This window comes from Leptosomus discolor, chromosome 8, assembly GCF_034619465.1.
Source record: "Leptosomus discolor isolate bLepDis1 chromosome 8, bLepDis1.hap2, whole genome shotgun sequence".
In the NCBI taxonomy this organism is placed as follows: domain Eukaryota; kingdom Metazoa; phylum Chordata; class Aves; order Leptosomiformes; family Leptosomidae; genus Leptosomus; species Leptosomus discolor.
The window spans coordinates 16,028,178-16,042,020 of record NC_141398.1 but is presented as its reverse complement, the minus strand read 5'-3'; the positions used below and the strand labels follow the sequence as shown (position 1 = coordinate 16,042,020).

Below are 13,843 nucleotides of genomic sequence, written 5' to 3'. Positions count from 1 at the left end.
TAGCAAGGTGTCTGCAGATCCATTTTCAGCACAGAGTGGAATTTTTTGCTTGCTGGTGTTTGCATAACAGAACTGATAACGGAAAGGGGGATGTAGTGATCACAGTGGGGAATCTAGCTTGTGTTTCTTCTGGACATAGTTTCATCATTCAGACTAAGCAATTGTCTTTCACCACCGATTATGAGATTTGCTAGGTTCTTTTAATATGCTTTACAATAATCTGCGAGCCATAACATGGCAGCCCAATTTTTGGAAGATTCTGTCACCTCCTTGTACTCTCATGGGTTTTTACTGGGGGAGAATTTGTGCAATGTTAATGTATTTGATAAATGTTTAGCTAGAATATGTAGTGTTGATCCTGAGAAGAACTTTTTGCTCAGTAGTTCTAAAGTAACAACTTAAGAGTCATGCAGGTGTTTAAGTAAATAAGGAGTTTATGACCTGGATAATTTCTATTATAAAAGTTTATATTATGCTATTGCTAGCAATTTAAAGTTCTGTTCATTTCTGAGATGGAAAGCAGAACTCCTTCAAAATCTTTTCAACTCTAGATGACTTTAAATCAGAATTATTTCATTTCAGAATTTTGTTCTTTCCCTATCAGTAATACATAGTTTCGAATAAATGTTATGTGTATATGTATGAAAAATAAAAACTAGGAGATCTGCTGGCAGTCACTCTAGTTTATTCATACATTTTATTAATTATCCAGTTTTAATTATATATCAGTGTTTCTTTTTAAGTATTATATTTTAGTTACAGAATCTAAGGAAATACTGATTTTTAATTATTATATTTAAATATTTATAGACCTGCTTTCTACTTACATAGCATTTTGTATTTCCACAACACACAGGTTAGCTGAAAAAATGCATAACTGAAGGCATTTGGCTTATCCAAGGACACGAAGAGAGAATAGTTACTGAGTCCTTAGGCTTTCTGATTCTCAGTATTTTTTTCAGACAAACTATTACAAAAATCAGTGTTAAGCATTTCCTGTCTGTATTTGGTTTATGTGGCAAGGTTTTGGTAATGGGGGTGGGGGGCAGCAGGGGGCAGGCTGCAGGGGTGGCATCTGAGAGGAGCTTCTCCCAAGCCCTTCATCCTAAGTAAAACCTTCATTGATATACTTGACATCTGTGCCTCTTTGGAGGGGGCAGGATGTTAGTAATTTTTTTAAGAAATACATAGTAGTGAACTGTGTGAAATAATAAAACAAAGCCCATGGTACTCCAGATGAGACTTAGCTTCATACTCTGTGTCATTCCCATTTCAGGTAACCTGCTGTCTCCAGTGTTTATTTTTTAGGTCTGAATAGCAAGGCAGATTTTGGTGTGGAGCAACTCCTGTAATAAGTGTTTCTGCTATTCCCTTGTTTTCATCCAAATTAAGTTTCAAACTAGCACTTAGCAAAGATTTTACTCTGTTAGGATTGGTGTGTGACCTGCCTTTCTTGTCCTAAATAAGACTTTTGGGTGGTGGTGCAGCTTTTTGCTGTCTTCCAGCACTTTGACATTTATGACACCTTTTTAAGATGTCACGAGATTAAGTGAAAAAGGGAATATTTTTCCCACCAGATAGTATAGAATTAGGAGAGTTATCACAACAACTAGAAGTAGATCTACAGAAGAATCTAGATATATTCTTGTCTTAACAGCTGAAGTGTCAACACTTAAGAATGGAGTATACGAAAGCCAACACACTACTTAGCCAGCAGATTAGTAGGACAAACTAGTGCAAGAGGCAGTTTGTCCTAGATCACATTGCTGCAAGAAAATTAACTGTGGAGACACCATTCTCAGCTCTGAAGTCATGATCATAAATCCTCTCCTGGAGCTGACTCTTTCTTACAGAATGTTGTCAGAGGTAACAGTGCCTACATTTTGTTAAGTAGAGTTCAGGCAGAGTGCAAGAGACAAGGGTGTGGGTTCAGGTGTGCTCTTTGCCAGACTAGTTGGAAGATTTTTCTTTTACTTCTGAACATCAGATTCCTGAATTTCCTGGTGTTGTAGTTTATTCACTGCATCTTGCTGAAGCTGCTGCTTTGCTTCGTTTGGAGATCATTAATTATTGGACCAATGTATGGGAGTGACCCTGTTGTATAGTAATTGAAATGTTCATCTGGGAGAAGGATTTTTGCTGACTAATCCCAAAACTACCGAATATTTAAATACTTTATATTGAGTAGTTGACAGGGCAGAAACTAACATATACCTATCCATTCTTCCTAGTGAGTGCCTCATAACTTTGTCATTAATTCATGCTCATTCTTTGACTCTTTTTGGCCAGTGAGTCTAATTATTCTGTAATGAAAGATCAAACCCAATTGGTGTTCCAAGTGGCTCCATTAACCGATATGTTTCTGGTGAAAAGAGTTACTGTTTTATCTCCCTTAGCCACTTTTTATTTTGAGCCTGCTTGCTTAGGCTTTTTCTGATTATGGATGTCAGAACAATATGGAGTAGAACATTTGCAGGGGTGGTGGCAGGGGCAGTGTTTTGATATGCTGATGTGATGAAACTTAGTGACTGCCTCTAAACTGCAGGATTCAGGATCATTTCCCTGCTCCCAGCTTTGGATTTGGGTCAACACAGCACCCTCCACTGCTCTTTGATTTCATGGGAAGAAAATACATGAGTAAGAGTCATGTAGTGTAGCTGTAGCTTTTGGAACAGAAGGATCTCATGAGAATGGGAAACCATGAATTTTGGTGGACACCTTCACAATTACTGGCTAGATGGCAAGGAAACATCATAACTTACTTCCACCTGACCAGAGCCTCGATACTGTGAAATTCTTTTCATTATCTCCATGTTGAACTATAGCAATTTGCTGGCTTTTATAGAAAGATTAATACTGGTACGGCATGCTTGGCATACCTCATTACCAAAGATGTGTTCTGCAAAGATCAGTTCTCTGTTCTTTGCAGAAGAGAGCCATTTGTTAGAAATTTTCTCATTGCCTGTAATCTCCCACTGTGCAACTATAGTCATGCCGTGTTAAACAGAATCATGTTTCACTGTCAGACGCTACAAAGCAAACTTACTTTCCAGTCTGAGCTTAGAGGTAGAACTTCTTATTAGAAAACCACTAAACTCCTCCTGAGTGTGGTAAGATTTCTGTCTCAATCAACCAAGCAGTAGCATTCGAACACTGTATTCAGGCTTTTCTGATTTGAAGTTTGATTAAGAGGAAAGAAAAATACATTTTTTTCTCTGCCTCTGGGTTTTCAAAAAGTGCTCAGATAGGAAAGGGACAGCTATTTCAAATAAACTGAGAGAGACTGTGTACATTGTTGCACATCTTAATGCAAATATCTGCACAGTCCGGCATTAAAAGTCTAGAAATTACATCACCGTAGGCTTTAATGTGTGCTTATGAAACTTATTAAATATCTACATTAAACAAACTAACTGACTCTCTGTAGGATTATCTGATATATAAGCACTATGAATTGTATTGAAAACGTAAATGTTTAATCCAGGGATAAAAATTTCACAAGGTATAAGGTTACCTGATTTTTCCAGGTTGAATTTATCTCACCTAACTCTAGACTCCATTGTAGTCTGCAAAGACAGCTAGCACTCCTGAGGAATGAGGGATCTGCTGAAGATGGGCCGAAATCACCCTCTAGAGGCACTACTTTCTTTCCATGGTGTATCTAAAGGAAGCAGCAATGATGAGCTTAGACAAGGCACTTCCATTTAACATGGCCAATGTTAGATGAGGTTAGCTCCCAAAATACCTTCAGAAAACAATTAAACAAAGACAACCCTTCTAATTTCAGTCAAACATTCTGAATGAGTCTTCTATTTGCTTTTTTCCTTTTTTAAATTTTTTGGGGAGGAGGTGGGAATAGAGAATAAAATCTGAAGAAAACTCACAAATTCCTTAAAGGAAATTCCCAGTTGTCACTGCTTTCTCTATGCCAAACTTAAAACAACAGTTATTTTTGAAGGCAGGATGTAATTTTGTCTGAAATACTGTTTTGGTGGCCACGATCTTTTGTGAACAGATTGATTAATTCCTAGTGTTACCCACAGGAAATCTATAGTGCATTCATAATTTAGTACAGAATAAACCAGGTGCTGATAATCAGTAATGTTCTGTAGTCAGAAGGAGTATATGTTGAGATGTTATCTCTTATACTGTCTTATTGAAGCTAAACTGTGGTATTCAGAGATAAGAACAAAATGAATTCTGGAAGTTAAACTGAATTTGATGACAAATTCAAATTTGATTGACAAATTTCAGTGGAAATTTGGGATTAAATATTTAAACACAGAAAAGCTAGGTTATGGTGGGTTGACCCTGGCTGGATGCCAGGTGCCCACCAAAGCTGCTCTATCACTCCTCATCTGGACAGGGGAGAGAAAATTTAACAAAAGGCTTGTGGGTCGAGATAAGGGCAGGGAGAGATCACTCGCCAATTGTTGTCATGGGCAAATCAGACTCGACTTAGGGAAAAATTAATTTAATTTATTACCAATCAAATCACAGTAGGATAACAAGAAATAAAACCAAGTCTTGAAAACACCTTTCCCCCAACACTCCCTTCTTCCCAGGCTTAATTTCTGATTTTTACTTCCTCCTACCCCTGAGCAGCACAGGGTTTGTGGTCAGTTCATCACACATTGTCTCTGCCGCTCCTTCCTCCTCAGGGGGAGGACCCCTCACACTCTTCCGCTGCTCCAGCGTGGGGTCCCTCCCATGGGAGACAGTCCTCCGCAAACCTCCAGTGTGAATCCTTCCCACGGGCTGCAGTTATTCACGAGCCGCTCCAGCGTGGGTCCCTTCCATGGGGTGCAGGGGAACAGACTGTTCCAGCGTGGATCCCCTGCAGGGTCCACAAGTCCTGCCAGCAAACCTGCTCCAGTGTGGTCTTCTCTGTTCATGGGTCCACAGGTCCTGCCAGGAGCCTGCTCCGGCACAGGCTTCCCATGGGTTCACAGCCTCCTTTGGGCATCCACCTGCTCCAATGTGGGGTCCTCCATGGAGTGGAGGGGCACAGCCTGCCTCACCATGGTCTTCACCACAGGCCGCAGGGGAATCTCTGCTCCAGTGCCTGGAGCATCTCCTCCCCCTCCTTCTTCACTGACCTTGGTGTCTGCAGAAATATTTCTCTCGCATGTTCTCCCTCTTCTCTCTGGCTGCTGTTGCTGCTGTGTAGCAACATTTGCCCCTTCCGTAACACTTTATCCCAGAGGTGCTACCACTGTTGCTGGTGGGCTTGGTCTTGGGTGGTGGCAGGTCTGTCTTGGAGCCAGTGGCATTGGCTGTATTGGACATGGGGGAAGCTTCTGGCACCTTCTCACAGAAGCCACCCCTGTATTGCCCCCCTCCCCCCAAAAAAAGCCTTGCCACACAAACCAAATATGTAGGTATAAGAAATAAAGTTCTTGTGGTAAAATAACGTCCTCCATCTGCATACTGTTTGGGTTTTTTAAAATATGTTCTCTTTGCATTGCATTAATGCTTGTCATTGCATTTTACCATTTAAATTTTACTAAACGAGTTTTGAAGGTTTATAAGGTTTTTATAAGTTATAGGCCTGAAGGTTTTATGCTTCAATGATATTATGAAATACTTGCAGACTATCTTCAGAAAGTGACAACACTGAAACAATCTTTGCTTATCCTTGTTACTTGCTGCTCTTTAAACAGTGCTTCATGCTGTCATTTAGAAATGATTCAGGATACTTGTAGTTTGGCTTCAGATCATCTTTTCCCAAAGTCATGAACCTAGAATGCTTAGATAATTGAATTTTCTTTGTTAAGTTTTAACAGGAGGACATAAGGAATAAATCAGTCAAGTAATATCATTTATCAGGTGTCAGTGCTACTTCTTTCTTATTTAGAGCTGTATTCCTTAGCTACAGGCTAGACTAAAGAATTATTATAAATATATGTGCTTTATTAGAGCCTCACTTATAAGGAAAATTAATTGAAGCCGGCTGGGAATGTTGCAGTCTTCAAGAAGAATTAGGCCGATCAAAGTCTCATTACAGGCTTTTGCAAAGGCAGATACTTTTCTCCCGTACTAGTCAGGGCAGCTGACTTTCATGTTAACATGTGTCTGAACAGGATCAATTTTTTGTGGAGTTATAAGACTATTCCAATAAAAAAAAAAATATTTAAAAGAAACTTAGAAACTATCAAATCATCTTGGTTTAGATCGGAATTATGTAAGTTAATTAATTAGACAATTTTTTTTCTGTAATACGTGCTTGCTAAGTATAATGGAATAAATCATCCAGCAGTGAAGCAGTGCTAGTTTCTCTATAATTTTACCTGTATTGAACAAAGAATAAGCACTTAAAATGAGAGAATAGTCTTCTGTTTAGATGTCAGTTCATATCTTCTGTCTTCCCTAGTCTTAGATGTTGACGGTTATTTTGTCCACAAAAATCCCTGTGATTGTTTTTACTGAAGTTTTTGCAGTACTTGTTGTTATTTGTGGAAAATTCTGCTTTCGGGAAGCACAGCTGCCTGATTAACATTGCACTGTGATTAAATAGTTAAATTCCCTTTTTTAACCTCTGTGTGCAGCGGGTTATTAATTGAGTATGGCTGCTAAACAACTGAAAATAAGCCTGTTGGTAAACTTCAAGAGGAATTCATATATTCTAGTTGTTCACAGGGCTTTACATCAGTCATAGGTTTTCTGAGAATGATTTAGTTTAAAGCATTTGAATGATGAACCTGTCATAAAGGCCAGATCTGGATTTGATTCATAGCTGTTCTGTCTGTCTTGGGAAAACTGTTCATTAGTTCACAGAGGATGCTATGACTGTTCATTCTTTTTGCAGATTTCACAACTATTTCTGTAGGTAGGCTTTAAACAGGGAGAGCTTAAGTGTTACAGCAACTAGACTTTTGCCGTTATCAAGCCAAGGGCATTGGCCCTTGCATTCTTTTTTAGCCAGATATTTTCATCTTGAGGACAATAAGCTAAGCAATACAGAAGGTTTAATGTTGTTTTCTGTTGGGTGGCACAATCTGGTTTCTGTTCTTGGTGGTGGAATTGGAGCAATCAGAAAGTGATCACAAGCAAGAAAACCATAGTTTAGTGGGAAAAGTAGGAGTTTTCATAGTGTCATGCCACTTGATCTGAAAGATTACGATGTTTTTATATTTATACCTTCTCCTATCAAATTTAATGTAAACTGTGGTACAATAGGACTTGGTTCTCTATAGCCACTTACTTTCTGAAGAAGTTTTTCTTGAAGAAATTCTACAGTGTAATCTTTTGGTTTGCTTTGCATTACTCCCTGCCCCACCCTCCCTCCGCCCCCCATCCCTGCCACCACCTCAGTTAATAAACAGGACATTTTAGCAGAAGGACTCAATGATTCTTATTCTCCATCCATTTTCCATAGCTTAACAAGTTACTACACATCTGTTGGCCAAAGAAAGAAAGGGGTGGTTGGACTTTCCATTTGCAACAGAGTCTTTGCATGGACAGTTAAAAGAGCTCTGCAGACATGTAATAATTAAACCATGAGTCTCGTTTTTTATATGTATATTTTTATATATATGTGTATATGTGTGTGTGTATGTATTTATAATACTGGCATATGTGTAAGTACATATTTGTGTGTGTGTATGTATGTATATGTGCACATGATTTATTGGATTGCCCTCATGCAGTTATTATGCTAGGCAAATTCACCCTAAAGATTCATACTCCATATTGACTTTTCCAAAACAGTATGTGAAAGTATCAATATTCTAATACTAAAAACTTGTTAGGGGAGTGCCTTTATTAAATATTAGCTATATAGAGTATTGAACAACTTTTATTTAAAAGAGACTACATGATCTGGGTTGTAATGCAGCAAAAATGCCTCAGAAGCAAAAGGTCCTGAAATTGAAGGGGTTTGTTACAGAATGCAGTCTCATTACTTTAATTTTCCACTATGTCTTCTTTATTCTTAGATTTTTTTTCTCTGGTATCTATCTTTTTTATACTATATATGCTGCTAAGTTTGTATCTCATAATTTTGTTCAGGTCAAATTTTTTTTTAACTGTCCATGAAGGAGATACTTACAGTTTCTTGCTTAGTTTCTCTCCCCACATCTTCAGGGGCCTAACTCTTATAGTACCCAAGAAAGTTCCTTAGAATAATCTATAAAGCAGATTTATAATTGTCCTGGTTTGGCTGGGACAGAATCCCAGCCCAGCCATGCCAGGCAGGCCGTTAGCAGTTTTGAGTCAGCCAGGGCAGTTGACCTGAGTGAGCTACAGGGGTAGACCATCCCATCATGGCATGCTCCTACCGCAAAGAGGGGAGGTTTACTGAGAAGAGAGAACTCCTGCAATTCCTCCTGCTCCTCCTTTGTCTTCTCCCAAGGACTGCTCTAAGGTTGATTGTGTCAACTGGATAGTCATTTGGCTGAGTATAACTCTGTATATCTCTGTTGGTGTTGGTGGTGTTTCATTAAATATGTTTCGCTTCTACCCATGGGTCTGCTCCCCTTTTTCATGATTCCCCTTCCTGGCTGGTAAGGGGTCATTGGGTGATAGAGCAACTGTTATAGTTTAGCCCTGGGTACAGGCTAAACGTAGACAGTAATCCATCTGTTCACGGTGTTTTGCTTTTACAAGTTGCAAGTAACTTCTGAATACAATCAGCGAAGGAGATTCTAGGTGTGGAAAGTATCAATGTGCAAGAATAATAACTTTCCTAAGAGTCCAGGTAAAGTAAAGCAAGTGTTGAGAGTTAACTATTTCTACATTCCACCCCCACACCCCCATACTTAAATATCACTGAAGTGTTTGGAAGTGAATGTTGGAAGTGACTTATTGAGATCATCTAGTTCAACCCCCCTGCTTGATCAGTCACCTAGTACTGGTTGCCCGGGACCTTGTAAAGTTGAGGTTTGAATATCTCCACAAATGGAGACTACACAGCCTCTAAAGGCAAGCTGTTCCAGCATATGACCACATTCACAGTAAAAAGGTGGGGTTTTTGTGTTCAGATGGAATTTTGTGCATTTTAATTTGTGTCTGTTGCCTCTTGTCCTATTGGTGGGTATTACTGAGAAGAGCCTGCAACCCTCTTCTTTATTCCCCCCATCAGGAATTTATACACATTCATGAGATCCCCCCTGAGTCATCCCTTCTCCAGATCAAACAGTCCCGACTCTCTCAGCCTCTTATACAAAAGATGCTCCAGGCCCTTAATCACGCTTTGGCCCTGTCCTGGATTAGCTTCAGTAAGCCCATATCTTTCTTGTACTGAGGAGCCCAGTTCTGGGATCTCACCAGTGCTGGGCAGAGGGGAAGGATCACTTCCCTTGACCTACTGGCAAAGCTCTTCCCAATGCAGCCCATGAAGCTGTTGTCTGCCTTTTCCCCAAGGGCATGTTGCTGGCTGAGTCAGCTTGTTGTCCACCAGAACCCCAAGATCCTCCTCTTCAGAGCTGCTTTCTAGATGGTTGGCCTCAAACTGCTGTTGCATTGGGTTGTTCCTCCTCAGATGCAAGACTTTGCATTTCCCCTTGTTGAACTCCATGAAGTTCCTCTCTGCCTAGTTCAAGTGTGATGTAACCCTCTGGTGTATCAGCCACTCCTCCCAGTTTTGTATCATCAGCAAACTTGTCCAGGTCATTAATGATGGTGTTAAACAGGGCTGGACCCAGTACTGACCCCTGTCATACATCGCTAGTGACTTTTCTGCACCTGGACTTTGTATTACTGATCCCAACCCTCTGGGCCCAGTTGTTCAGCCCGCTTTCAGTCCATCACACTGTCCACTTATCTAGCCCATGCTTTGTTGACTTGTCTATCAGGAAGTTATGGGAGTCGATGTCAAAACCCTTACTAAAGTTGAGATAAGCAACACCCACTGTTCTGCCCTCATCCATGAACGTAGTCACCTCATTGTAGAAGGCTATAAGGTTGTTCAAGGAATATATAGTACTGTATTTACAGAACGTAAACTGATCTTGATATTTTTAATGTCATTAGTGTCACAATGTTAGTTTTTTACTGTGCAGTTTCTGTCTGAAAAGAAAATTCTAAAAGCCCCTCTATGAACACTATGAATTAATGCAGAACTGTGAAAAGATTGCTCCTTGTAGTAATTTTTTTTAATGCTTTGTAAAGAAGAAAACACAGGAGAGCACTTTCTGTAGACAAAACTCCACACAGAAAAGATTCTTTAGAATATTTTTCTGTTTCGGAGCTAAAGTACCTCAGAGCTTTCCCTGAGAAGATTCCCTTCCCCACTCACCAATTTAAATCACAGAAATTCTAGTATAATAATGGCAAATAAAGTCACACATTTTCCTTAAGACTGAAAAAGCTACACCTGTCCTGCAAAAATGTCCTCAGAACATCCTAGTATTGGTATGAAGTGATGCACACTGCAGCATTTTATGAAGAAAATGACTGGCAATCTGGTCTGATTAACACTTTTTCTATTGTTTGCATATTTAATAACTAAACCTCTATTTGAAATTCTGCTATTCAAAATTACTATTATTTTGGTCTTACTGCATGCATAAGCTGAGCATTTCCATCACCAAAGTGATACAAAATTGCCTTGGAAAGTGGACCTGTATTCATAATTCCCGTACTGTTTCCCTGTACTTGCTCCTTTTTTGGATTTGAATATACATCATGTTTCTTGAAATGGTGCTTTTAATACCTGTGTAACCATATCTGGCTCAGCAGGAGAGAAATAGTTACCCTCTATAATCACTGTAAAGTTTTACTCATTTTTAGTCATTTTTATATCGCTTTTCTGCTGTTTTCTTACCAATTTCAACAGTTTCTTATTACAAGTATTTCTATGTTGCTGCATCATCATTCCGATATTGGCTGTTGTTACCAAGTGTTGAATAGAAATATGCAAAACTTCATCTCATTTGGGGTGATTGTGAATGTACTTCTCTGGGCAGAACTTAAGCAACATTACTAATGCCATAACCGCAGTTAGAAATAGGGCATAATTGTTTCGGTACTGGACACCACAAATGAGGGGCACCTCCATTCTGGTTATCCAGAGTACTGGTCCAGTTCAGTCCAGGACTCCTGTTGGGCAGGCTCATGACATTATTACTGGTAGCTGTGTTCAGTTAAGTGATTGTCATGTTCATGTTACTATTAGAAACGTAGGAGTGAATTTGAAGATGAAAGGTTGCTTTGGAGTGAGATACTGTTTTAAATCAGTATTTTTTTTTTCAACCCTTATTTTATTAGGACTGTCAGGGGATTTCTTGCGTTCTGGACGATACTCTGCTCATACCATCAATGGGGCCTGGTCACCCTGGTCTCCGTGGTCTCAGTGTAGCCGTGACTGCAGTAGAGGTATACGGAATCGCAAACGGGTCTGCAGCAATCCTGAGCCCAAGTACGGGGGACTTCCTTGCCTCGGCCCATCTCTAGAGTACCAGGAATGCAACATTTTGCCTTGTCCAGGTAAGAGTCAAATGAAATGAGAGAAGTGTGCGAAAATAAAATAACTCATTTTCAACGCTATATCTTGCTGTAATTGGTTTGGGGTTTTTTTTTAGTTGCTGTGTTTGAATAAACTACATGTGAAATTTACCTTTATAATATAAGTGGGTTTGGGTAAGATTCCTGTGTGATGTCAATCGGTTTATTATCAACATTATTGAGAGCTATATCTTTTCTCACTTGTGAGACTTCGACTGTAAAGATACAATTTTAATAAGTAAACTTATAAGAGAAAAAAAACATAAGACATCTGGCCTAGTCTTTGTTTAAACTCAAAATACCATTTTCATCACAGTAATTGCTGGCATTAAATCTGTGCTAGCTTTTGAGCGTAGAGCCTCCAGCAAATAAGGTTCAGAACTGATCACCAAACTAGATGGTAACTCAAGTAGGCCATAAAGATTGTTCATGGAACTGTGAGCTTCTCCTTCATTGAAAGCTGTTTTATGATTCTATGGAAAGGATTACAAGTAAAATAAATGTTTTCAAGAAACTGCTTTGGGTTGTAAATCATTCATGTATCTTGGACATTTGGGGAAAAAAACAACTTGGTTTCAGTCACCTCTCATCCTTCATAAAACACATCCAAATTCAAAGGCTTTTGGGCTTTGCAGAGGCTTTATGAAAAAAGAAAGGGGACAGATATAGGAGAACACATGAAGAAAATAAAATACAATTAGAATAGGAGTAAAGAGTTCAAGGTAAGAAACTATAGAGAGGAAGAAGGACAATGACTGAGAGAATCAGTTCTTTCCAGAATCAACAAGTAAATTTAAAAATAAGCTTTCGTACATCTTTAGTTGTATTAATTATATGTAACAGTGCTGCACATTTTATTATTGAAGACTTGGAGCTTTTTGCATTTATTCAAGCATGGAGCTGAAGGATTGCTATGGCAATATGTATAGTGCATATGTATATTACTATAGCAAAACATATGTGTGTGTGTATTTATGTGTGTGTGTATATATATAGGATACAAGTTAAAACTTTGTTCCCTAAATCATGGATATTTTTTTTTTCATATGAGTATTTTGTCCAATCTTTTCATTGCAATGCTTTCCCTAAGCTTTGTAAGCCCTCTGACAGAATGTTAAGCAGTAGATCTGTGCAGAAGACAGGGCATCCTTTTCAGGAGGGCAGTTTCTTGAAAAACGTGCTTCCATCTTGAATTGAACCCAAGTAGTAGGGTTTTGCATGTATCCCACCAACCCAGAAGCTCTGTGAGCATTCCAGCCACTCAGTGAAAGCGACCTTCTCTGCAGTTTTATGGCTGATGAGAACACTAGGATTTCTTGCATACCTGAATGCCTCAGGCAGCCCCCTGAGGCATTCAAGCCTCCAGCTCTCTTGATGCTGGTGCAGATCCAAAGGGAATTTCTGTTGGGGATCCCTGCTTTGGTTTGAGTAAACACCCATTGAGCCATTAAGGTTCTGAAAGAGGCACTTGGGCACAACAAGCCAGCACTGGTGAAATTTTCTTGCTGCATCCAAGGAGGAGGAAAGTGGCTTCAGATGCTCATTGTGTAGCTTCTCTGTCTGCCAGTGTAAGTATCTGAGATCAGGTGAAGAGATTATATGCTTCTTTCTGAGGTTAGAGGCACCATCAGTGAAAAGTGGCCATTTTCTACACCAAGCAGTCTGACAGAGGGGTGGAAGGGAATTAGCAGAGAACAAACAGATGGTGAGAATTATAAAATTGTGGCCCAAATCTTCTCCACATTTCCACAGCCCTAGTGCATGCTCTAATTCATTAGCCCCGAACAGCAATCATAATGCCTTGCTTTTCTTGAATAATAAAATTATAAACAATTCTGTTTCATGTGGCAGCCCTGTGAAAAATTTTGGAGGTTGACAGTAATTCATTTCGTTGATGATTTGGGAAAGCATTGTACTAACATGTACAAGCCTCCCCAGGGATGTATGCAGTAGGTGAGGCAAGTTAGAAAGTAGCACCTCATCGGTTCTTTCTTTCCTTGCAAAGGGAATCCCTCCATGAGACACTGCCTTCAGCTTCCTTTGAAGCAGGTGAATGGTGTGGTAATAGCTAACAGCTATAGGTAACAGCTCTGCTCACAAGTTTTAAGATATCTGATTGCATTACCATACTGAAGTACATTCATCAAGTGGGCCCAGATTATCTATAAAATGGGGCCAGATTTCTTGTTCATCTCTTGCTGTTGATTCTTAAATTAAACGCTGTCTTGAATTTGTTGGATTTTTTCAAAGTTAAGATAAGTTTAAGGTTTTCAGAAGTGGTATTTTCAATTAGCACCTAGTACTCTGTTTTATTTTTTGAAGGAAATTGTTCCAACCAATAAAACACAGTTATGCAGATACAAGTTTGATGTAGAGGCCCTTGTTGTTTATGAGATAG

At 39.3% G+C, this 13,843-nt stretch overlaps 1 protein-coding gene across 1 annotated transcript in view; it reads left to right on the top strand.

Moving 5' to 3' along the window:
* Window positions 1–13,843, top strand: part of SEMA5A (semaphorin 5A) — a 214,324-nt gene that overhangs the window by 180,220 nt on the left and 20,261 nt on the right. Inside the window, exon 16 of the mRNA XM_086468949.1 lies at window positions 11,209–11,427. Coding sequence (XP_086325075.1) covers window positions 11,209–11,427 — 219 coding nt within the window. The remainder of the gene's footprint in view (window positions 1–11,208; window positions 11,428–13,843) is intronic.